Here is a 24,105-nt window from a genome sequence, read left to right as displayed (position 1 = left end):
TTTCCTCCTGCAGACCGCCAACCTCGACCCCCCTGATTGGTCCAGTTGGCAGTCATCTGACCAGGAAATGTAGGGCTTGATGTGCTGAGTTCATTTCTTTTACAAATATCTACATAGGCTTTTCAATGCTGCATTGTTTCGATATGCGGACGTGAAAAGAAAAGAAAAGAAAAGAAGAAGAGGAAAAAATGAACAAGTCAGGGCCGTGGATTCAAACTCATGCAGCGTGGAATGAGGGAATGGCAACTTCTCTGGCCTGAGGAGGGAAACAGGAAAGTGCAGCAGAGTCAGACAAACAAACAAACAAACAAACAAGCAAACAAACAAAAACAAATCCCCCCCACCAATGCATCTCTATCCAAACCATATTTTCAGATTGCTGCTGAAATTCTGACTACAAAAGCTTTCTCGGTGAATGAAACTGCAGGTTTTTGTTGTTGTTGTTTGTACGACATGTCCCTTTAAGGATTTCACACAGCTGTGCTCAGCTACAGGTGAATAAAATCTGAATTCTGGGTGCAGGAAACGCCGTCTCTTTCAACATGTGGTGTAAGCATTAAGGCTAAATTAATATTGCGTGCTGTCTGCGCTCTCTGTCCACATTCACCTGCTGATTGAACCACGACTCGCAGCTGAACGAGATGTGTTCAGTAAATCTACGACGGTGTATCAGGGCCACTGTAGGGAGATGGGTGGTAATACTCAGAGAAAAAAATTTTTCTGAGATTAAAATCATAAATTTATGAGAAAAAACCTTTCAAAAACACTTTATCTTATACTTTTCGTTCTTATACTCAAGGAAACAAGGAAATCCTGCTGATTTGAGCCCAGAATCACAAGATTGTTTTTCTTCTGAATCGGCCCAAGTCACGGCAAACGTCTCTTGAAAGTCCAGATGCTGATGAGAAGATTGAGATTCTGGGCTCAAATCACCAGGATTTCCTTCTAACTGAATCCCAGAGTAGAGGAAAAACTACTTTTCCAAGTTTTTCCTGCAAATTTGTGAGTTTTATAAGTTTTTTCCTCAGAATATTAACCCCCCTGCCTTGGCTCTGTAATTTTTTTTTCTCCCTGCAGTGGTCCTGGTACGCTGTAAGAAAACAGAAAAACTGTCTTGAGCTAACCTGCAAGCTGGCGAGCTATCTGGAGCTATCCGCCTGTTTGTACATTTAAAATTTATTCATGAGCCTAAAATGATTAATATATTGTTGCTGCATGTTGAATAACGATGATTAAGACATTAGATTTTATAGTTCAGTGGTTAAAAAATAAGGCTCATAAGGTGTATTTGAAGATGTCACTGCATTTAGAAGAACAGGGCATCCAGTGCACAGACAAAGAGTATGGAAATATATACATATGTACATTTTTTTTCCTTTTTTTTTTTTTTCTTTTTTTTTTTTTTTTGACAGGCGTGCATGAATATAGGAATGCAGCCATCGGGTGGCGCTGCTACCTACTAGGTCAGATAGGGCAGTCCGTGGCTTGTGATTGGTCGATCACTGCTCTTCACAGCCAGTCGCTGGGAAGGCCTCCGCTTCCTGGTTCTGAAACATGTACTGTAAACACACACACACACACACAGAGTTAATCATGATTGCAGTTCACCAAAAACTCAAAGATCTCAATACACCATCCAAAACAATTCAAACCACGCTTCCTTCTTACACATAAGATTTAAAGGTTTTTCAGCGTCTCTGCTGTATGAAAAACATCTTAGAAAGGCTGTGTCACTCTAAATTAGCTTTCAAAAATACTGTCATAGTGCTTTGTGCAGCTGTTCAGTCCATCCTGATATTGTGAGCATCATAATTATTGATCAGTGTAATCCTTAGCTGCTGGTCATGTGAGCGGTGCAGTTTAAATAAACACACATGGAAGAAGTCCAGCAACATGTGGCCGTTCATCAACAATAAGAGCACACGTGATATTTTAGAGAAGCTACATGTCAGTCACAGTGTTTTCATTGTGTTTAACATGTGTGTGTGTGTGTGTGCGCGCGCAGGACTCACTGATTTGAGGTTGGACTCCATCTCTGTGAAGTTCCACTCGGTCAGAGGCAGGCTTAAACTGAAGGGCTGGAGAGAGAGAGAGAGAGAGAGAGAGAGAGAGAAACAGGAATGAGACGAAGACATTAAAAACAGGATGACACACGTTGACCGTGCTCCTTACACGATGAACGTGCCCCGTTGAACAAGCCCATTCATTTCCAATAGAACTGAGGACATCTGGCTCACTTTGTTTCATGAACGATGGCAAATGGAAAATCTTAGAGAATTAAGCTGTATAAAGTAATTTTATTGTTTTTTCCCCTATTTATTTTTCATTAGTGTTAGCCAAGAGGCACTTGGGTTTCAGGCTGCAGGCCCATTGCTCACCTCGTCTACAAACTGTGACGGTAATAAAAGCGGTCAGGTGGTGTGTCAGTTTGTGAGCGTGATGTTCTCCAAATATATACATATCTGCACTTACGTGTACTTACATGCAGATCTCAACCAATACTGGATTTTATGTCGCAGAAAAGACTTAAAGATCATGTTGTATTGGTTGTATTGGCTTCATTGGCTCATTGATTTTTACTGCACTGCACTGTCTTTTTTTTTTTTTTTTTTTAAAGCAGAATATACGCCAACACAACACGGCTGTGATGAACCAGTACAGGCAGATACTGGAATACTGATGTACTGATGTATTGGTCAGACTCTACATACATCAGCTGAGAGTATGTGTGTGTTTGTGTGTGTGTGTGTGTATAAACATATATATATATATATATATATATATATATACTGACATCCATAACAGCAGTGCTCCCAGGCTCCACTGCGCTCTGTTGATGGCTCCTCAGTAGCAGCTGCTGCAGCTCCTCCAGGCTCATGTCCACATTCTCCACCGCATCAGACACCTCCACTCTGCACACACACACACACACACAAACACACACACACACACACACACACACACACACACAAAGGTAAAATATCAATGCAGAGGCACAAACACACAAATGAAAGGCACCCCAACCACACACTCGTATATGAGCACATGAATGTAAAGCACATAAGAAAACATGCCCGTTCAGTACAGCTCACACAAACACACATGTAATACACACATGTAATACACACATACACACGACATAAGCCTTTTCTCGCTGCCTTTTTATGACTGGATCTATTTTGCCTTTTATTTATTATCACTATCACCTCTATTTCATCACTGTTTTGCTTCATTTTTGAAGCACTTTATAATTTCTTTTTGGGAAAAATGTTATAGAAATAAAGATTATTATTATTATTATTAGTCGTAGTAGTAGTAGCAGTATTAGTAGTAGTAGTATTAGTAGTGGTAGTAATATTTGTAAAGAGCTAAGAAATCTTTGCCTTATGATTACTGTGTGTGTGTATGTGTTTGCTCACATACAGTGTGTTCTTCTATGTGTGTGTGTGTGTGTGTGTGTGTGTGAGTTAATGCTGAAACATTTAGTCAAACAGCAGAGAGTTTGTTGATTGTAATTCTGATAATCAAATACTCTTTTTAGCCATTTGTCTTTGTAAAAATCTCAAACATTTGCTGGTTGCTTCAATATTCTAAGATTGTTTGACTTTTCTCCATTTTATATCATTATCGTTATATTGTTAAGATTTGCATCACTTTGGGCTCTGCCTGCTTGTGATGAGGTATTTGTTATCATTTTTAACTTTTTTTGACAAAGTTATTAAGTGATTCATTGAAAAAATCTATTAATTGCCAGTGAAAGTGATGCCTGGCTGCAGATGGAGCGTGTCTACCTGTCCAGGGCGGCTCTCTTGCTCCTCCTCTCGCCCACGGAGGCCGCCGAGCTCCGCCCCTCCAGAACGGACTGGACCATGGCCACGGGCAGGACGGGCGGCTCCGAGGAGCAGACGTCACAGGAGGAGGTGAGCGGCACGGCCTCGCCTCCTCCCACACCGCCTCCTTTCCCTGCTCCTCCTCTCACTCCCGGGCTCACCGGCTCCTCTTTGATCAGCATCATGCACTTCTCTCTGCGGGCAGAAACCTAAAGCTCAGCAGGCCGAACGCACCAGGAAACAGCTGATCCTGTTACTGTGAACATTATTACACCCTCTGAGTGCTTCTTTTGTCTCTCAAATAGGCAATTTTCCTATCATCTAAGAATGTTTTGACTGAAGTGTTGTTGAACTTTAATTTACGCAGGTGGAAGTAAAATAAAAAGTCGCTGATTTAAAATGAAGTCTACTACTTTAAGATCTAGAAAGCACAAGGGACAAACTAGATTATTTTAAGTAGGTAAACTGTAAATTTTTCATTGGCTCACCGGGTCTCATCGGGCTGCATCTGGAGGGCCATGCCGGCCTGGGACATGTCGGTGACGTCTGATATGATTGGCCCTCCGGTCAGCCCGCTGGTAGAGCAGGAGGCGCTCTCACTGGATGGCTGGAACAAAAAAAAAAAAAAGAGGAGAGGACTGTCATACATTTATTTTTCATTCATTTATTTACTTTAATATTTTTTCCTGGGCTATGTGCCAAGCAAAACCCTTTCCTGTTTACATTTCCCTCCTTCACATCGCTGTTTTACTCAACATCAGTAAAAACACAGATGTCCATGTGCTTCCTGGCTGGCTCAGGTCTTCAGGACGGAGCGCTCAAGTGGAATGTGAAAAAAAAAATGTTTTACTTGCCTTGGAGCTCGAGCTGAAACGATTAGCTGATTAATCGATTAATCAATCAACAGAAAATTAGTTGACTGTAATTCTGATGATCAATTTATATATCAATTTTGGTCATTTATCAAGTAGAAATACCAAAAATTTGCTGACCCCAGCTGCACTCAGATCACTTAGATGCTGAGATTGTCTTACTTTGTTGCCTGGCCGCCATAATAAATAAGAAATGGCTCTTAATGTCTTTCCTGGTTAAATAAAGGTTTACTGGTCAGACTGAGTCAGCAGTTTTATGGAGCCACTTTGAACTCTGGCAAATTATGATGGGAATTTCTCTTTGTTTTTGACTTTTTGACATTTAATAGACCAAACGATGAACTGATAGATTAATCAAAAATTATTATTGTTGGAGCCATTCGACCTTAGTCAGTTTTTCAAAATGACGGGTATCTCATTGGGACAAAAAGGTGAGAAGGGAAATCTCATTCTACACTTTGGACTGTGCATCCGCTCCCTGTCTGCAGCTCCTGCTCACATGTGTGTGTGAAACGGAAAATCAGGCTAAAGAGCTTAAATATACAATACTGTGCACGTCTGTATGTCTGCTTGTTACTGTTGAACTCCACAGGACAGTACAGGATCATGCAATAGGCCTACACCTGCAGAAAACTCTGCAAATCTATCAAATGTACAAATCAAAATAAATCTGACATGATCCACTGCGATTTGAAGGTGAGATGAGGTGTTTCCGTCTCGTGTCGATGCAGCAAAACAACCACAGTGTGGCGCAAGAGGAGACACCGGCCAAAACAACATATTCACTCTCATATAGTGAATAAGTTATGTTTCAAACAAGGCTGGCACCAGAGCATTCTGAGCTCCAATTCCAATGAAAAATGATGATTAATTCAACCTTCTTAATTTCGGGCAGGACCCTCTAAAGGTGCAGCTTTTGTACCCTGGACATTGGGTACTTATTTGTACCCTGGTGGTTTGTACCTTATAGAGAGCAGTTTTGTTCCAATATCATAACTTTAATATTGACTGGATAATTGTAATACCTGTTTTTCATATCCACAAATCTACAAAACCTGTTTCATTTAAAGGCTACTCAACCTTAGCCTATGTTAAATTAACGTTTTACCTTATTCATTTATTTATTCATTCATTGTATTTGGCCACACGAATGCTGTCTCCTGATATTGTACATTAACATTTAGAGGAAATGACACATATATGTACCTTTTACTGCTTGGGAAAATATATGTACCTTTTTGGCTCTGAAAAAAAAGGTTCACATAATTACTTTGAACTCCCGTAATTAGTCCTAGGTGGTACATTTGAGTAGATTGTACCTTTGGGAACTGGAATGGACTCCTGCTGTACCCCTGTTTCTGACAGTGTGGGGCCACAAACAAATACAGCTTTCTCTAAATGTGCAACTCAATAAGGTAAGGTAATAAGTCTCAACTTGATCCCACAGATGTCAGCTCGATGTTAAAGGCCGTATGAAGCGGCTGAGTTTATGAACGTGTCTGAATAACAATAAGTGTGTAAATAATTTAAACTGAGTGTATTGGCTGCATTAAGGTGTTTTCTTACCGACTGGATGTAGAAGGGCTCATGGAGCGGCTCCATCGGGTGACTATGGCTGAATTTGGTGGCAGGAGGGCTGGGGGAACCATCGTCCAGCATGAGGGGCCTGCAGGGATAATCAATACGCAATCAGTGAGTAAATCTGTATTGATGACGGCTACCGGCCAAATTAATGAGTAAAACCAGATGTACACATCCTGGTGTGTTCAGCTCACTGTAAGATTTCAAATGCATGACTCACAACAACTCTAACATCGCTCCAAACATAAGAATTGTTTCCCATATCTGTGTTACGTCAGCACCCGATGAAAGCAATTTGACATGTCTACTTTTTTTTTTTTTTTGGTGCAGCTTCTCCTCCTCCTTTTTTTGTGCGCCTCTGCTCGATTGAAAGCTTAATTACACACTGCTGAAGTTCAGAGCCGCTAAACTAGAGCAGGCACTTTCCGAAGCCTCAGCAAGTGTGTGTGTGTGTGTGTGTGTGTGTGATTATGCACATTCATGCTCAAGTGTGATTCAGGCGACTGGAGTGTGTCGGCGATGAGTCGGCACATGTAAACGTGGCATCCTGCTCACAAAAGACGGGATGAGCTCATATCCCAGTTTTCAGAAAACAAATATGATTAGGGACGGGAGGATCAATACAAAAGTGTCAATACTCATGACTCTGAAGTTTCCTTTTGAGAAGCAATCCTCACATAAAAACGTCAATACCGAGCGTTTCCTCTAACCAGTTATATGAACATGTATTTTTTTCTGAAACTGAATCTGTATCTGATGCTCAGGATAGGAACTATTTCTCCTTCCACCCCATTCCTCTATTCCTCAAGACCTTCAAATTTAATTTTTTATGTAAGAATTTAGTCATTTTCACCGTAAAAATCATACAAAATATTTCCCTTTCTCTTTTATGTTTACAAGAATCAGTGGTGGAGAGAGTACTTCAAACTGCTACTCAAGTAGAAGTACTGTTCCTCTGCTGGTATCTGACTGCAGTAGAAGTAGAAGTACTGTTCCTCTGCTGGTATCTGACTGCAGTAGAAGTAGAAGTACTGTTCCTCTGCTGGTATTTGACTGCAGTAGAAGTAGAAGTACTGTTCCTCTGCTGGTATCTGACTGCAGTAGAAGTAGAAGTAGTGCAGTAAAAATCTACTGCAGTAAAAGTCCAAAGTGTCTCATTTCAAATGTCCTGGCAGTAAAAGTGACTGAGCTCCTTTTTCCAAACAGTAACTGTGTTAGCTGGGATCTTTTCCATGCAGTTAGAAAAGGAGGAGAGAACACGCTGCACACTGCATGCTTTTAAAGGGGCATTACGCTCAACTGACTGTAGACTCCACTGACAAAATGTGGAGTCTACATGGTTCTCATCATCCACATTTATTCCACATTTTTCACCAGTTGAGTCTAAAAGGTCCTCGCTGCAGTCTTTCATGGTGCAGCTTTTATTGTGAAATTTAAAAATGACAAAAAGCAGAACCAGCAAAGCAGAAGCAGGTTCCTCTTCTCGTCTTGCTGGCTGAGCTTTTATTGTGAAAGGTTCCACAATCTGTCATTGATCATTTGTTCTCTGTAATGGATCTGATTTAAAACATAGTGAAGGACAAAAACGTAAGCAAAATAGAAGTGAAAGTAAAATTACTGACTTTGACCGTTTTGATAAGCAGATTAATAAAAAGATTGGAGCAGGATAGTAGCGCTGGTATTACTTATAGAAAAGAAAATCACTGGTACTGCTCATTGCTAAAAATGAAATATAAATATAGTGGGTAACTGAACAAAATTTATTGATGGATAGCCCCTTGAGATGAACCATCTCGTTTTCAAGGGGGTCCAACACAAAACATACAACAGAATACAACAGCACAATCACATACAACATGCATATAAGGCTCTCAAGTACCAACCAACCCACACATCGTTCCTACAAGCCCACAACACCCACACAGAACAAGCAAAAATAAATCACACAAAGCATATCATGCACCGCCGGCTACAACAATGAAACAATAATGATATCAATAATAGTGACAGCGACAACAATAGTAATAGAAGTGGTAATACCAATGACAATGCACACAACACAATACCATCAATATACCATACATTATACTGATGCATAGTAATGTTTATACAAAGGGTAAAGAAGACACTACCATTAGAAGCAATTGCATGATGTTTTAAGGAAATAAAATAGAGAGTTTTTAAAATTATGAGATGAATTGATTGTTCTTATATTGTTAGGAAGAATGTTCCAGTCCGATGGAGCTTTAAATTTGAAAGCACGTCTACTGAATTCTTTATTAGTTTTTGGAACAAAGAAAAATGGTTGCTGGGTGTGTCTGAGAGGATATGGAGATGTGAATGGGATTAAATATTGTTTTAAATACGGGGGGCAACTGAAATGAATACACTTGAAAATGAATTGTAGCCAATGATAGTGTCTTCTTGTATTGAGTGGTAACCAGTTCAATAATTCATACATGGAGCAGTGATGTGTTCGATATGGGCACCTTAGGATAAATCTGCAGAGACTATTGTAGATGACATTGAGAGGTCGAAGATGTGTTTCAAAGGTGTTCTGATATACAATGTCAGCATAGTCCAGGATAGGTAATAATAACTGAATAACAATTCTTTTTCTGACCTGAGGAGTGAAGCAGTTTATTGAACGGTAAAGTATGGCGAGATTACGACTTAGTTTATTTGTGATAGATTCAATGTGATATTTAAAGGAAAGTACAGGGTCAATCCAAAGGCCAAGATATTTAAATGAGGTGACTTGATCAAGTGGTGAGCCATCAATAAAAGAAATGGCCAGATCTGAGACATCACCAAGACCTGGTCTAATGCCGAACAGTATACTACAGGATTTATTTTTATTCAAAATTAATTTATTGGATGAAAGCCATTTCTGAACTGAGGCAAGCTCACGTTGTAGAGAATTTTGTATGACAGATATATTATCGCGAGATGTATATATTGCAGTGTCGTCAGCATATAAATGAACTTGGCAGTCAGAGCATATTTTTGGAAGATCATTAATAAAAATGGAGAAAAGGAGTGGTCCTAAGGATGAACCCTGAGGTACTCCCTTCGAGACAATTAAATAATCTGAGTGATTTCCATTAAAGCTGACAGGCTGTCGTCTATTATGAAGATACGAGTTAAACCAGAGCAAACTATTTTGAGAGATACCAGTGGAATAAAGTTTATCAAGAAGTAAGTAATGGTCAACAATATCAAAAGCCTTTGTTAAATCAAGAAATATTGCACCAGTGAGTTTGCCATTTTCAGAAGCAGTAAACACATCGTTAGTGAACTTTAACAGAGCTGTGGTTGTTGAGAAATCGGGTCTGAAACCAGATTGGCATGGAGATAAAATATTGTAGTCTGTAATATATTGTGATAATTGACTAAAAATTAATTTCTCAAAGATTTTAGCTATAGAATTGATAATAGAGATTGGACAATAATTATTGATATCATGTGGGTCTCCTCCCTTATGGAGTGGAGTGACGGTGGCACATTTCCAGGCAGAAGGAAGAGCACAGGTTGATAATGAGAGGTTGAACAGATCGCAAAGTGGATACATCAGAATATGTGCTGCTAGTTTAATAAATTTAGTCTCAATGCCATCTGGTCCAGGTCCACAGTCATCCTTTAAATCAATAATTGTGCGTTGAACTTCAACAGGTAATATTTTACGAAAAGAAAAAGAGCTGTTACAGGAAGAGTTAACAGAGGAAACACATGCAAATGAGTCAAAAACATGCGAGTTACCTACTGATGTAAAATGCTGGTTAAAGATGTTTGAGATAAGTAATGGGTCCTGAATAATGTTAATGTTGAAACAAAGCTGGGTGTTGGTGCTTTTGTTTGACCTGTTGAGGATGTTATTCAGATTTTTCCAAAATTGTTTTGGGTCATGCATGTTTTCAGATAGTTTATTTTTATAGAGGTCTGATTTAGCATTACGTGTTTTTGTTTTACAGAGATTCCTTAATGATCTATATTTTTCCCAGTCAGCATCATTCTTATACCGGGACCTGAGTGCTAATTTCGTACCACTAGCATGTAAGTGTGAACTGGTATGACAATAAAGTTCCTTGAATCCTTAGTTTTTCTGTAACTCTTCCAGGCTTTATCCCATTGTTTAAAAAGGTTAATCAAATCAGAACTGATCCAGGGTAAATGTTGGCCTTTGACCTTTATTTCTTTCCATGGGGCGTGTTTATCAATAACATGTGTGAGGTCTGTATAAAAATAATTCCAAGCGTCTTCAATATATGGTATAAGTTGAAATATGTCCCAGTTTATTGCAGTTAAATCATGTATAAAGTTATCAAAATTAATATTCTTACTTTGTCTTATCTTAATGCGTTTTGGAGAAAGGCGAGGAGATTTAATTTTCCATACACAGAAGACACTTGAGTGATCACTGAAGCAGTCAGAGAGAACACCAGATTTAATAATTCTGTGAGGGTGGGTAACAAGGATCCAGTCTAGTAATGATTTAGATCTGGCATCAACTCTGGTGGGTTCGTTGATCAGCTGAGTTAAGTGTATAGTTTTGAGAAGGTTTTTGTCATTAGATGAAGAGCGGTCAAGCCAATTACAGTTGAAATCGCCAAGAATGATCATTTCATGAGGGTGTTCAAATGAGGTGAGAGTGGACAAAATGCATTTGGCTGAATCAGGATGGACAGGTGGAGGTCTGTAGATGCTACCTATGATAAGATGTTTATTTTCATGAAGTTTTAACTCAACAAAAAGTCCTTCAAAGAGAGATGGAAGTACTTTTGGAGTGGCAATTTCAGTAATGAAATGCAGGGATACATAAATAAATATAATATATTTCATTTCATATAAATATAAATACATTATCCAGCCCTTTCATATGGTGTTTCTGATATTTTAGATCAGTGGTTATCAAACATTTTTCAGTAATGTACCTCTTTTGAAATATTTTTTCAGCCAAGTTGCTCCTGATTGGCTGTCTCTGAGTTTCTGTATGGCTGCTACCACTAATCCATTTTTTTACATTTTTGCCTGGCTTCCCGGTCATAGTAAACAAACATCCTCACCCGACGACCATGGCAGCAGATTTAAACCACAAACACACACATCTGACACCGTCATAAAATGTGGTTTATCAAAAATACATTTTTTATTGAACTTATTATAGCATAGGCTAATTACTTTAGGACATATGCATGACTCATATTTTTTTAAATAACTTTTTTTTTTCCAATGTCACATACCCCCTGCAGTACTCCGCTGTACCCCTAGGGGGACACGTTGCCCTATTTTGAGAACCATTGCCTTGATGGCTGTCACAGACGTTCATCACTCTTTAATGATTTGCCAGCTTAGAGACTCAGCCTCAGCGGTGGGCGGTGAGTGAGGCTGACACAGCGAGCGTGTTTTAGCACGTTTACAAATGCAACGTGAAGCAAAATGACACTTCTGGGCCTCGTGTATCAGGTTGATACAAATTTCACAGCTCGCTGCTTCACGGCGATAAGTAATGAAACCTGCCCTGCGCTGGAGCCGATCTCATGCCGGGTTTGTTCACCACACCACAATCAGCAGCACAGCTGAACCAGCACTTTACACACAGGCTGGAGCAGGGGTCACGTACTCTGCTCTGCCTTCACTGTGTGCATGTGTGTGTGTGTGTGTGTGTGTGTGTGTGTGTGTGTGAGTGTGTGTGTGTCTGACTGACTCAGCACTCGTCTCCATTCACAGTGTTTGTTGAGTTGGATTGTTCAGTTTGTCAGCTGAGCCAGCCCTTCCCTCTGCCCCACTGTGGCCTGTTTGTCTCACTTTTGTTGATTTGCTCCACTGCTTGTGTGCATGTGTGTGTGTGTGTGTGTGTGTGTGTGCGTGCGCATACTCACAGTTTTCTCTTCAGGCCTACAGAGCTGGGTGTGTTGGACTGCATCTGGCTGAACAGAAACTGAATCAGCTGGCAAAGAGAGAAAAAGCACAGCATGAATCAGCATCCTCTCTCTCTCTCTCTGTGTGACACACACACACACACATACAGAGTCACACACACCTTGTTCATGACCTTCTGCTGCTGTGTGTGGTTCTGTCTCAGGGACACCACCTCTCTCCACAGGACTTCGTTCTGCCTGGAGAGAGGAGAGGAGGAGAGCGAAGGGAGAGATCAGGGGAAACAAAAATAATATAAAAGTGTCATTATCAGTTGTTTTTTTTTTTTTCTTTTTCACCAAAAAACCCCAAGCAAATTTACCAACAGCTCATTCTACACGCACACTGTGTCTTCAGGGTTTATTCAACCCTTATGACTTTTTCTGTATTTTACTCTTTCACTGAATGTGAATTGTAACGGATCACACAATCTTTTGGCATCAGTTTTCACACATAAATATATTTAAAAAAAAAAAAAAATGATGATAATATGTTTTTAGTGGTAAATACCTAATTTGAATTAGTACTGAACCCACTGAGTTGATGTTTTGTAGAGCAAAGCAACAATAACTTTGACTCCTCTTGGACTCAAACAGGCGAGTTGTGGATTTTGGGATTTTCTTCAGTGTGAATTTGACCATAAATCATTCAAATTAAAGCGCTCAGGTTCTCAAGCAGGTCCTCATCAGGTATTTGTCTGTATTTACATCCATTCATAGCTCTCAAGTCTCCCTGTTTCTGACACTAAAAGGCCTCAGCGCAGCCTGAATTTTCATTATCAAGCCACAGAACATTAAAGGGTTAGTTCACTGTTTTAGAAGCCAGGCCCTATTTACAGCTTGTCTGGTCGTCATCTGAGCAGGAGGCGAACACACCTCTCAGAGTTTCAGGAGCCGGTGCTCAGACAAAAGTAGAAAGTTGCCGAAATCAAAAATAATTCAAAAGTAAGGTCTCCCTTCTTCGGGTGTTTATTTAAATAACTATATATTTTGGCAGCGGGCACATGCAGAGTCATATCATTTCTTCAGAGCATCATTTCCCCGGTCGCTTCAGTATTAAAAAACTCACTGCTGGGTTTGAAAAGACAGATGTGGTGTCGCGTTTCGCTGAATATTCTGCTAGTAGTTAGTAGTTACTAGTTCATTCTTGTAAGTGCTCTTAATTCTCTAAATGTGTGTGTGTGTCAGAGTGTGTGTATGTGTATGCACACAGAACATGCACAACTCCAATTAATAACTTTGATTGTTGTGTTCCTACATGCTCATGTGAACACTTCCTGAGAAAAGTCCTAAGTTGTTTCAGATTTTTTTTCTTTTATCATCATTATCAATATTACTATTATTATTTCCTAACAACTCAAAGCGCCTTGGATGCACCTATGAAACTGTTGAAAACTAGTTAAATCTATTTTGAGCTGTTCATGTCATTGTCCATTGAGTTGACTTGTGCATTCCTATGCACACACACACACACACACACACACACACGCACACATACCTCATCATCCCTTCTAAGGATGTGTATGTGTGTGTGTGTGTGTGTGTGTGTGCGTGTGTGTGTGTGGTCAGGTGAGCAGGTGAACATTCTCTCTGCTCATTAGCAACAATACTGAGCACAAAGCAGCAGCGACACACAAAAGGCACACAGCGGCTATTTTCAGCAACAATAGGCTCCGGTGGGGGGGGGTCTGGGGGAGGGTGTGTGTGTGTGTGTGTGTGTGTGCGTGCAGGGGTGGATAATGGACAGGTAAATTGCTGTTCTCACACTTTCCCCCCCTCCAATAGGAACAGTGAAATTGGGCATCTGAAATAAAACGCAGCTGAACTTCATTTCCTGCACAAAGGAAGTGAAGGAAAGAGGAACCGGCTCGTTTGGGCAGCGGTGTGTTCACGCTCCGCTGGGATGTGGACAAACTCTCCATCTCACTTGCAAACTTAAAATGATGTAATTCTTAAAACAAGAGAAAAAATCTGCCAGTGGGATGAGATAATCCCACTTGTTTCCAGTGCAGTTTCTCTTGTGTCAGGAATTTTTATGGGACCTATAAATATGCCGAAACAAGGCAGGATCATAATTTTTTCCCAATTTCTTTAAAGGCAGCTGTGAGTGCCTTAAGATACCGTATCGAATGTACCATGTACCACTGTGAATTTTATTTTAGCTCTTTTTATGTTAAGTTATAGTTATTGAAGTTATAGGTTACATAATGTAGGCTACATTGAGTGTTGATCATCCATTATCTTGCATTGAATTATGATTCCCTGTATTTGAAATACTTTAATTTAAAACTTGTGCACTTTAAATGTCATGTTGAATGTTTGAACGGTGTTGGCCAATCTAAAATGCTGCGTGTGTGAAAAAGCCCAAATAAAAAGAAGCAGCAGTATTGCATACAGCTGAGTCATGTTGTTGGTTCCTTGTTTCACAGTTGGAGCGTGATGTTGTTTTTTCCGTGTACTGGACATGACGAAGGTTTATCGACGCCCTACCTCCGTCTCAGGCGGCCTCAGAGACAGCCAATCGGCTCGCCTGCCTTTCCGCTCGCATCTCCAAGATCCAGTTGAATCTCTGCCTCCTGTTCACTTTGTTGTTACTCTATTAATCTGCAGCAGATGCATCACTCATTCATGTCTGTGCCGTCTTTCAGATCTGACCTGTTGCTCACCGACACCTCGAAGGTAAAGGCTAGATATCAACCATTCTCAAGGGATCATTATCATCAGCATCAGCATCATCAATCCCTTTCCCAATTCTCTTTTGTTAATAAATAATAATAATAATCAGTTTCTTTTCATATCAGCCTTTCCTGACTGATGTTGGATCATCTCATCCATCTGGTCGATTTCTTACCTTGTTTGATGAAAATCAGGTTTTTAACACTGAACTTGAGACTAAATGAATCATTAAGATGGAGATTTTTTGCTGCTGTTATTCAGAGAGTGAGTAATAATGTTATGTAACTTGTTAAGTTTCCTGCCTCAGTAACTAAACCCAACACACAGCGGGGAAGCTGTCTGATTACTCCAGACCGATTTTGTGTACCAAGTGCCAATTACTGGAGATGCTGGCAAAAAATATTCCCAGTTCTTGGAGCAGTGGCTCAGAGCACACGCGCGCGCACACACACACACACACACACGGTGTCCTCACTGTTTCATGTCTTGCATCTGACACTCCATGTTGTCCTGTTGCGTTCGCAGCAGCTGAACCTCGTACAGCAGTTTACTGAGATCCTCCTGACGGACTTTTGTCTCCTCGCTCTTCACTATGGAAACCTTCACACACACACACACACACACACACACACACACACACACACACACACACACACAGATTTGTATGTTTACACTGCAAAAAAAAAAAACAACCTGGTGGAAAACATCTTGCTGCAACAAATGTGACATCATTTACACTAAAACAAAACTTTTCCATGAGAGGAGAGCGTCGTGTACTAAAAGACTCCCATCCACTGTCCAACATGCTGAAATACATTTAATTTGAACGTGCTATACCTTTATCGGGGGGGGGGGGGGGGGGGGGGGGGGGGAAATCATCATTTACACATTTAGACTGGAATTCTAAATATGTTTTTTGTTGACAACCAGAGGCTCAGTGTTTTCCAAAAGCCATTAGTTAAATTTTGATTTTTAAACCACTGGACCTTTAACCTCCTGAAACATGGGTGTCCTCGGCTGCCATGTTGTCTTTTCTCTGAGCTCCTGAGCAAATTTCAAGGCAGAGGTGCTCACCATCCAATCACCAAAAAAAAAAAAAAAAAAAATGCAGTTCTTACAGAAATCTTTAAATGTCAAAGAGTTTTGGTACCAATTCAGAATGTGTGCTATTTTGGAGGGATTTTTGACCCTTAAGGGATTTTTGACCCTTGAGAGCGGTCAAAAATGGTTAAATTCATATCACTTGTTAAATTCATGGTATCACCCCACAAAATTTATAAGAACACCTTATGGGACATAAACATGCATTGGGAATGGCTGCCATAATGTCAAACCCTCACACACTCCAAATAATTAAATAAACAAATAAATAAATAAATAGGCACCTAAAAAAAAAAAAAAAGTGTAGTAGAGATTTGTAACTAGAAAAATTTGACCTTTTATTTTTTATATTGTTAATATTGTGCATACCTATGACTAGAATCATTACAGACTGGTGTTTGCGTCATGTATGTGTGTGTGTGTGTGTGTGTGCGTGTGTGTGTGTGTGCATGTTCACACCTTCCTCTTGATGTGCTCCAGCAGGTGTTCGTGTCCCTGGAGGAAGTAAAGATGTTGGAACTCTGTGTCGTCTCGCTCAGGTTTCACCAGACCGCTCTGCTCAATGTTCACGACCTTACGGAAACCATCTACACACACACACACACACACACACACACATACACACACACATAGGTTGATATGCATATACATATATTTTTAACTGCATGGCTGTGCTTGTGAAGTTTTTTTTTTTTTTTTTTACTATCTGACTCAGAAACTGCAGCAGAAAAATGAAAAATAGCCTCTTGGGAAAATAATGATTCAAATAAACAGCAGAAAATTATACGAGTGACTTTACCGTATCGCTCCTACAGAGAGACACATGGCCACTTCCAGGAGCTGACAGTGCCATATATATGTTTCCCATCATTTGCACATGAACCTCAGTAAATATCATGTTCATAATGCCTGAATAAGAACGTCATAACAAGAGCGCATCCATGAAAACTGCTTAACCATGAAGTCAAATTTTATGCTTTTATAATTATAATATTGTGACTGAAAAACATTTGAAAAAGTTGTGTTGATTACAGACGCAGCGCTCACTGTTTACATCTGGAAAGGAGGGAAGGATTTCTCCTGCAAAATTGCAAAATTGTAAAATTGTTTCTGACGTGTCTTTCCTTCTGGCTTTTACAGCATCTCAGTGTCACGTGGTTATATTCAGACACAAAAATCACTTGATTAAAGTAACGTAACATAACCAAAAATCAAACACCAATAATCACTTGACACGGGACTCAAACTCAGGTCGCCCCCTCATCCCTCCAAACTTTAAACTTAAAGGTGATTAAAAACATTTTTGTGATAGATCACAAACAAATGTGATCTTATATGTCACCCTAAAACATGAAGGAGAATGCACTTGAAGATAGATAGGATAGAGCAGAAAAGAAAAGAAAAGAAAAGAAAAGAAAAGAAAAGAAAAAGAAAAAGGGAAATGTGCACCCACACATGTTGAGCTGCCGGACGAAGCTGGCCATGTTGTTGTGTTTGAAGTATTTGGGCAGGACTTCCTTGGCGAAGCGTCCCTGGTCAAACACGTGGAAACTCGTCCCAGTCTGAGAGAGAGAGAGAGAGAGAGAGAGAGAGAGAGAGAGAGAGAGAGAGAGAGAGCAGGTAAGATTTCAGCTCAGGTGTGCAGCTGAAGTCTGGTATCACTAAATCAGCCCCTTTATTATCCCATTTTATTAATTATTTTATACCATCTCTAATGGTGAGTTATGCAGTGGACAGTAAGAGGAAATGTAGAGAGCATTTATTTATGTCTTGTACATTTTGATGATGCTGAGCGTGTTTCTACTCGACAGCTGTGGAGTTGCTGTGAGGTTTATTTTTTCACTTTGACAGAGCTAGGCTAATGGCTCCCATAGACTTCAAGTCTTTATGCTAAGCTAACACTAAATGCCAACCAGAGGAACTGAACCACTGGACGTACAGAGGTGAGAATGGTATCCAACATCTTGTCACAGACTGGGTAAGTCAGAAAAAGGGGGATTTTGCCCAAAACGTTGGAATTTTCCTTTATGGTCCAGAAAATCAATATATACGTTACATACAATGGACCATATCTTGAAGGGATCAATAGTAATTTCTTGTTTAGTCACACGGCAACAAATGGCAGCACATGTAGCTTGGATAAGTGGCTGTTTTCAGATAAGGTGCTCTGTTTTCTGTCGTTGCTGTTTTATAGCTGAACTGGGCAGTTTTATATTTCGGTGTAGGTGGATGGCAGCGAGGTGAGTTTTGAGATACCCAGGAATAATTCAACACAAACATCAGTACACCACAAATCCTCAGATCTGAATTTCTTTCTCTACTTAGTGGCTGGATCCTCTCTTTCTTCTCCTACTTCAAGGTTTTACCAACAAGTGTTGCGTTCGCATTGGAAGATTTCTTGCCAGTGCCCGAATCTGACGCCAAATCAGAATTTAGGGGGAAAAAAAGGGTGAATCTGCAGCATCTCAATTAGGGGATGCTCATCTTTCATGCACACCCAATTTGTGATTTACTGTACGATGATGAGACAGGAGCGTTTTCTAAGAGTTGTGTCCACAGCCTGTCAGCCAGTGAGGAATCAAAAGAAAGACAGGGAAGATGGGACAGAGAGCGCCATGGATCGCCATGGTAACCAGGTGTGTACCTGAACCAGCTGCACCAACAGGACAATAGATAGATGTGTTTTCACAAGTCCGTACCTTTCAGTTTTAGAGATTTGAACTAAGACAACTGATGATGATGATGGATTATCTTTGGTTGTCTGAGCTCCAAATTCCACAAATTGAATTTACCTGCATCCAAAATCATCACATCGTTTTTTGAGCTTTTTTTTTTTTCACCCCTCTGGTCTCTTTAGTTTTCCCTCCCACTGAGTGTCCATTTCATTTCTCCAGTTACGTCCTCTTAGCGTCTTCAGAGATGGCGTTCACCCAGCGCTTTGTGAGAACATGGGAACATAATCTTGCCCTTTGACTCTTAATGAAGCATTTAAAATCTTCAGGTCTACGAACAGGTGCTTTATCAGTCACGATTTTATCATCTCTTACTTAGAGAAACTCTCTCCTCTTAACTACGGCTCCTCTCTGCTGCATTTCTCTAATCTGCACCACCCGGGTTATCTGGGCGTGGGTGGATTAGTCATAGTGTGTTTTAAATGTTTCATCTCATTTGACAGTCATTGCTATTTCTGGCGTTGGGTATCCTGACGGCAGGTAAGCTCCCGGTGCTCTGCGTCGTGTTTTAAACAGACTTCCCTAAGAGCTGAGGTGAATGCTAATTTTATTCAAGAAAGCCTGAGAGCTTTTATCTCTCATCACGCCAGGCTATGACGCCGTGTTTATACTCGGTGATTTTACCTTTCACACCGCTCACATGCACTTTAAAATGTTTCTATCTTCTCCAGAATCTTAAGGAGCCAAAACGTGTGAAACGACGCACCCCAGAATTTCGTGTTATCTAATAAGGCCCCTGCTTTTAGCCTGGAGCTGCGTTATCCCACCATCTGTCAGCTCCTGCTCTCTAACTCTCCAACTTACCCAGACGAAAAAGCAAACTCAAGCCCTAAGGAGAGATCGTGAATGAAAGCAGGGCATGAATGTGAGGCCCAAGGTCTGCAAATATTTTATAGCTCTATAAAAGTCCTACAGTTAAAGATATGAGCCGCATTTTTCCAACCTCATCTAACAAGCACGAATTCGCAATAGCTGCAACCACATACATGTATGTATCTATGTGTGCATGCATTTCCACACACACACACACACACACACACACACACACACACACACACACTTGACCTGTGGTTGAGGTGTCTAATGCCACCTCCCACAAGGCTCTATGACAAACTGTCCATTATTTATGGAAGGGGATGTGGCAAGATGGTGTGTGTATGTCTATCTGAGTGTGTGTGTCTTTTTTTTTTTTTTTTTTTTTTTTTAGTTTTACCAGCCATGTTATGTGAAACTTATGTGCCGTTATGTGCCGTTTCATTACAGGCCCCCGTCTCGCCCTGTTTTTTGCCCACTGAACAGTTAATCAGCTCCTGTGGCTCGTGACCAGCCTTTCCACAAAATCTTGCACACGTCTGTGAATCCGTTTGGAAATTTTGTGCCAAATCTCAGCTTGTTAGGGTGAAAACTGTGGCTGGCAAAGGGCTGGGGACATTTTTGTGGACCGAGCGACTGGCCGGCCGACCGACCGACCGACAGAGCGAGCGAGCTTTAGAGCTTCTGGTTGGAGCTAAAATTTGTCTCAACTTGAGGACATCGCTCAGCGCAAACAACCCTGCTGTCAACCTCCACCTACAGGACTGAAGCCTCGCCAGAAAAATGAGATGGAGTAAATTTTGTTTTTTTTACCAAAAAGGCTGAGAACATTACGTTTTAATCTCCCACTGGACAGTTCTGCTGTTTTAACCTGCTCTAAACCTGCTCCTCCTTCATTTACAGTACAAAAGACACTGTAGGTGGAGGTCTTGACACTGCACTTTATCAGCTATAAACAGCTCTCCGGCTGCTGATATTTTCATCTCCAATTTTAGATATGCAATAATTCAACCCTCCCTAAACAGTCCCAGCACTTATTATTATCAAAATAAGAAGGTTTTTGATTTTTATTCTTAAAGAAGAACTACAGCAACAAATGTCCATCTGGGTCTGGGGCTCCACAGAGAGGAGGGACAGCTTTCCCTCAAAGCCAAGTGATATTTTGGACAAGTGAGGACTGTTTGGGCTCTTAATGTTGTAAGTCCTTTGGTAAATATAGGAGTGTCAGTGCCTCTGAGTAGAAACAGCAGCTCTGTTCCTGTAGTTTGGTTTCCAAGTCCTGGATTTCAGGGGTTATCAATTGCTGTGCCAAAACTGTGTCATGATTACGAACACAGTCATTTAAAAAAAAAAAAAAAAAAAAAAAAAAACAGGCCGGGCATGGCTCTGTGTTGGCTCCATGCTTTGCTCACCTGACTCCACACTTGTGCTAAATCACAATTCACCGCTGAGGGGAAAGAACAACCTGACGTCATGAATCTGTCAGCCTCCCCGGGGGCAGAACCACCGATACGGACACATCACCATTTAAAGCGGAGACATTTTGCTGTCTGTGTGACTCCGAGAGCCAGCAGAGATGAACTTTGACCCAGCGATTCGAACTGTCCACCTGATGTCAGCCAAGAGACTCTGTGGTTGCTCTACAGGCGACAGAGGTTAACTCAAACTAAGTCCACGTTAAGATCAAACACAGAGAGAGGAATCAGCTTGACGTCACACTTCTAATCGCCTCTCACACTCAGGACGCTTATATCTCATCCACATGGATCTAAATTACCTTTACACAGGAATAAGTTTACATTTGTAACACAAACTCAGGCACTTTTTTCACTCATGTGATTCATGAGTGGAAAAAATGATATTACCCATGAATAGTCCCTGCCCAGATCAGTTGACAGACTCATTTGTTTTCATAATATCTACAACAAGCAGATGTTCAAGATGCCGCATGCTTAAAAAATAAAATAGATAAAGCTGTGACAACATCACCGCATGCATCACTTTTTTTTGTTGTTGTTGTTATGAAAAGCAATTAAACAAACTTGACTGCTCATAAATAGAAAACCACCAGCACTGAATATGTTTGAGAGAATATTTAACACATTTTAACACATAGAAGTTATATTAAGTTAGAGTCTAGATGTGTTGTTGTGTTGTTTTTCAATTTCAATTAACTGTTATAAAAAAAAAAAGATATTATTTTTAAGGGGTTTGTTGAGTTTTAATGTCAAAAAACAGCATTTATGACATTATAATTCTGACTATAATAATAATAATAACTATTGGTAGGGCACTTTTTAAAAAAAGTTGCTTGCTTTACATAGCAAGTCAAAATGATACACACTGTCAAGAGCATAAAAAGTAAACATAAGAAAAGGTGGAACATAGGCCCTGGTAAAACAAAGTATACATAGCCTAAATACAGTAAAATTAAATAAACTGTGCAATAAATGCAGTAAGAATAGAGCTTTTCTGTGTCAAAGTGAGTTTTGAGGGGTGATCTGAAAGCAGACAGAGAGTTGGGCCTCGGTAAAGTGTGTCAGGACTCACGGCGCTCCAGCAGATGAGGTGGTTGGTGTCGGGATCCTCCACCAGGGTCCACAGCTTGGTGAGGAAGGCCGGCACGTTGCTGGCGTAGCTGCCATCCACACCCATGGCACCCGGAGACTCCTGCATGACGCCGGCGCTCTACTCCCCAAACTGGCCACCACAGGAAACCAAATGAGGAAGAATCTGTTTGAATGTGTGTGTGTGAGTGTGTGTGAGTGTGTGTGTGTGTGTGTGTGTGTGTGTGTGTGTGTGTGTGTGTTGAAGGAGGTCCCAAGCTAGTCCATATTAAAAAAAAATATACATCCCAAGTTGATGATCCGCTGTTGATAATCCCAAATTTGTCACCCAAGTTACCTCTGGACTTCTTTCTTCTTCTCTCTCTTGGCGTCTTTTTCTTACACGCGTCTCCACTTTTCCCTTTTCTTTTTTTTTTGAAATCTCCACTTGTTATGTCTTTATTTTTATAATCAGTTTGCCTTTTTCTTTCTCTGTGTATTCCTGTGTCTACCTGTCTCTCACTCCTTCACTTTCTCTCTCCTTTCTTTCTCCATCCCCCCTCCTAAAACGCCAGTCATCCAACTGAGTGTCATCACAGATCACAGTGGGTCCATGTCAGCACACACACACACACACACACACACACACACAGCACCTCCTACCCCCCTCCATCCCCCCCTCTGCCTCCCACTAACAATCAAGAGACCGCCCAGTGAGGAAAAAAAAAAAAACAATACAGTGTCCATACAAAAGCTTAAATAATGGGCCTACACACCACTGACCAACCAACAAAACTATAGGGCTCTGGCCACAGTGAATAGTGTAACTGTTCATGTATGAGAGGAAAAAAAAAGTGAGGCAGCTCCTTTTTTTATTTCTGAAAATTATCATAAACTTCTGGATGCTGCTGTGACAGGGAATCCCTTTTACAAACATGATTTTTTTTTATTTATATATCAAACATCACACTCAACTGTTATCTGAGGCCTTCCTGTCAGCTTCCCTGCAAGTTGTTTCAGAAAGCAAAACCAATAAAAAAGAGCTCTAATTCAGCCTAGTTCTTTGGATTGGACGCCTGCACCTATTTCCATCCTCTTTCTTTAATTTCTCTTTAATTTCTGAGGCTCATTTTTGCCGAGTTGCTCACAGAACCAGCATTTTACAATCTTCCGAAAAGTCCAGGAATGTAGGTCATGTGCTGTAAATGTTTAAGAGCCCATGACGGATGCAATATGTTAGAATAGTTTATATCACAAGCTTCTGTCATGTCTCATTTTATGGAGCAAATCACAAGCTACCCCCCATTAAGGCTCGTGATGTATTATTGAATGTTCCTATGGGACTTGAAGTTCATTTGCGTTAATAGCTGCATGAATACTGCATTAAGATTAATCGCAAAATATCCTTCTGATAACTTCCTTAATGGATGTATGCCTTAAAATGTAATAACGCTGTCATCCTGCTTTCCCATGGTTTCACATGAAGGCAGACTGTTTCTGTGGCTAGGCACTGCCCTCCAATGGAAGGACCTAGAATTGCATAAATTGTAGTACTTTTAATGTTTTTTTGTTTTTTTTGTTTTTTTTTTCTAGCCAGTGACAACATGATGAAAGCCACCAGTCATGTCTGAGAGGAGGGAAAATAGCCTGACATCAGCATCATTGAGGCCAAGCAATTCACTTTCAGTTTAATTCAGTCTAGATCTCAATGGAAACAATATTTCTGGACGGTTTGAGAACCACACCCTTCCGTTGAATGGGGGGGAAAATCACCACCGTGCAGTTTTTCATCCTTACAGGAGGTCCCGCAGTTTCATCTCCTGGCTCCTTGTGGTTTCTTTGGTTAATCTAAGTTTAAAGTGACCGACTTCTGATTTTTTTTTCTCAGATCTGATGTTCATGAATCAGTGGCGCACTGGACTGAAGCATCTTCACATATATCTATTATATTTTCAACCTCATGTGTCCTTGTTGTTGTTGTTGATGCTGGCCTCTCTGCTGACAATCAGTGAATGAAACTCAGTGAGGGTGTGGGGGTG

The 24,105-nt window shown here is 40.5% G+C and overlaps 1 protein-coding gene across 2 annotated transcripts; it reads right to left on the bottom strand.

Moving 5' to 3' along the window:
• Nucleotides 1-169: 169 nt before the first annotated feature.
• Nucleotides 170-22,196, bottom strand: hsf4 (heat shock transcription factor 4). 2 transcript variants are annotated; one of them, XM_030054076.1, is made up of 13 exons: nucleotides 22,071-22,196; nucleotides 17,429-17,537; nucleotides 16,435-16,562; nucleotides 15,350-15,474; nucleotides 12,324-12,399; nucleotides 12,163-12,230; nucleotides 6,269-6,368; nucleotides 4,319-4,437; nucleotides 3,792-4,025; nucleotides 2,795-2,912; nucleotides 2,013-2,078; nucleotides 1,461-1,559; nucleotides 170-256 (listed from the first exon to the last, which is right to left on the bottom strand). In XM_030054076.1, exons 1-12 carry the CDS (start codon nucleotides 22,194-22,196, stop codon nucleotides 1,500-1,502), a joined length of 1,329 nt encoding a protein of 442 aa, XP_029909936.1. In that variant the 3' UTR covers nucleotides 170-256; nucleotides 1,461-1,499. The 2 variants fall into 2 exon arrangements, with proteins under 2 accessions (XP_029909936.1, XP_029909935.1); XM_030054075.1 differs by lacking the exon at nucleotides 170-256 and having other exon boundaries at nucleotides 1,500-1,602; nucleotides 2,017-2,078.
• Nucleotides 22,197-24,105: the final 1,909 nt, after the last annotated feature.

The sequence above is a fragment of the Myripristis murdjan genome, chromosome 6 (assembly GCF_902150065.1).
Source record: "Myripristis murdjan chromosome 6, fMyrMur1.1, whole genome shotgun sequence".
Classification (NCBI taxonomy): Eukaryota; Metazoa; Chordata; class Actinopteri; order Holocentriformes; family Holocentridae; genus Myripristis; species Myripristis murdjan.
The sequence above is the reverse complement of the archived record's forward strand: the minus strand, read 5'-3'. Positions and strand labels throughout refer to the sequence as shown.

Coding starts and splice junctions, on each gene's coding strand:
- hsf4 (XM_030054075.1), bottom strand. CDS start 22,196: ATGCAGGAGTCTCCGGGTGCCATGGGTGTGGATGGCAGCTACGCCAGC. Junction 17,538..22,070: donor ACCTCATCTGCTGGAGCGCC/GTGAGTCCTGAC, acceptor TCTCTCTCTCAG/ACTGGGACGAGTTTCCACGT. Junction 12,400..15,349: donor CAGATGCAAGACATGAAACA/GTGAGGACACCG, acceptor TCCTCTCTCCAG/GCAGAACGAAGTCCTGTGGA.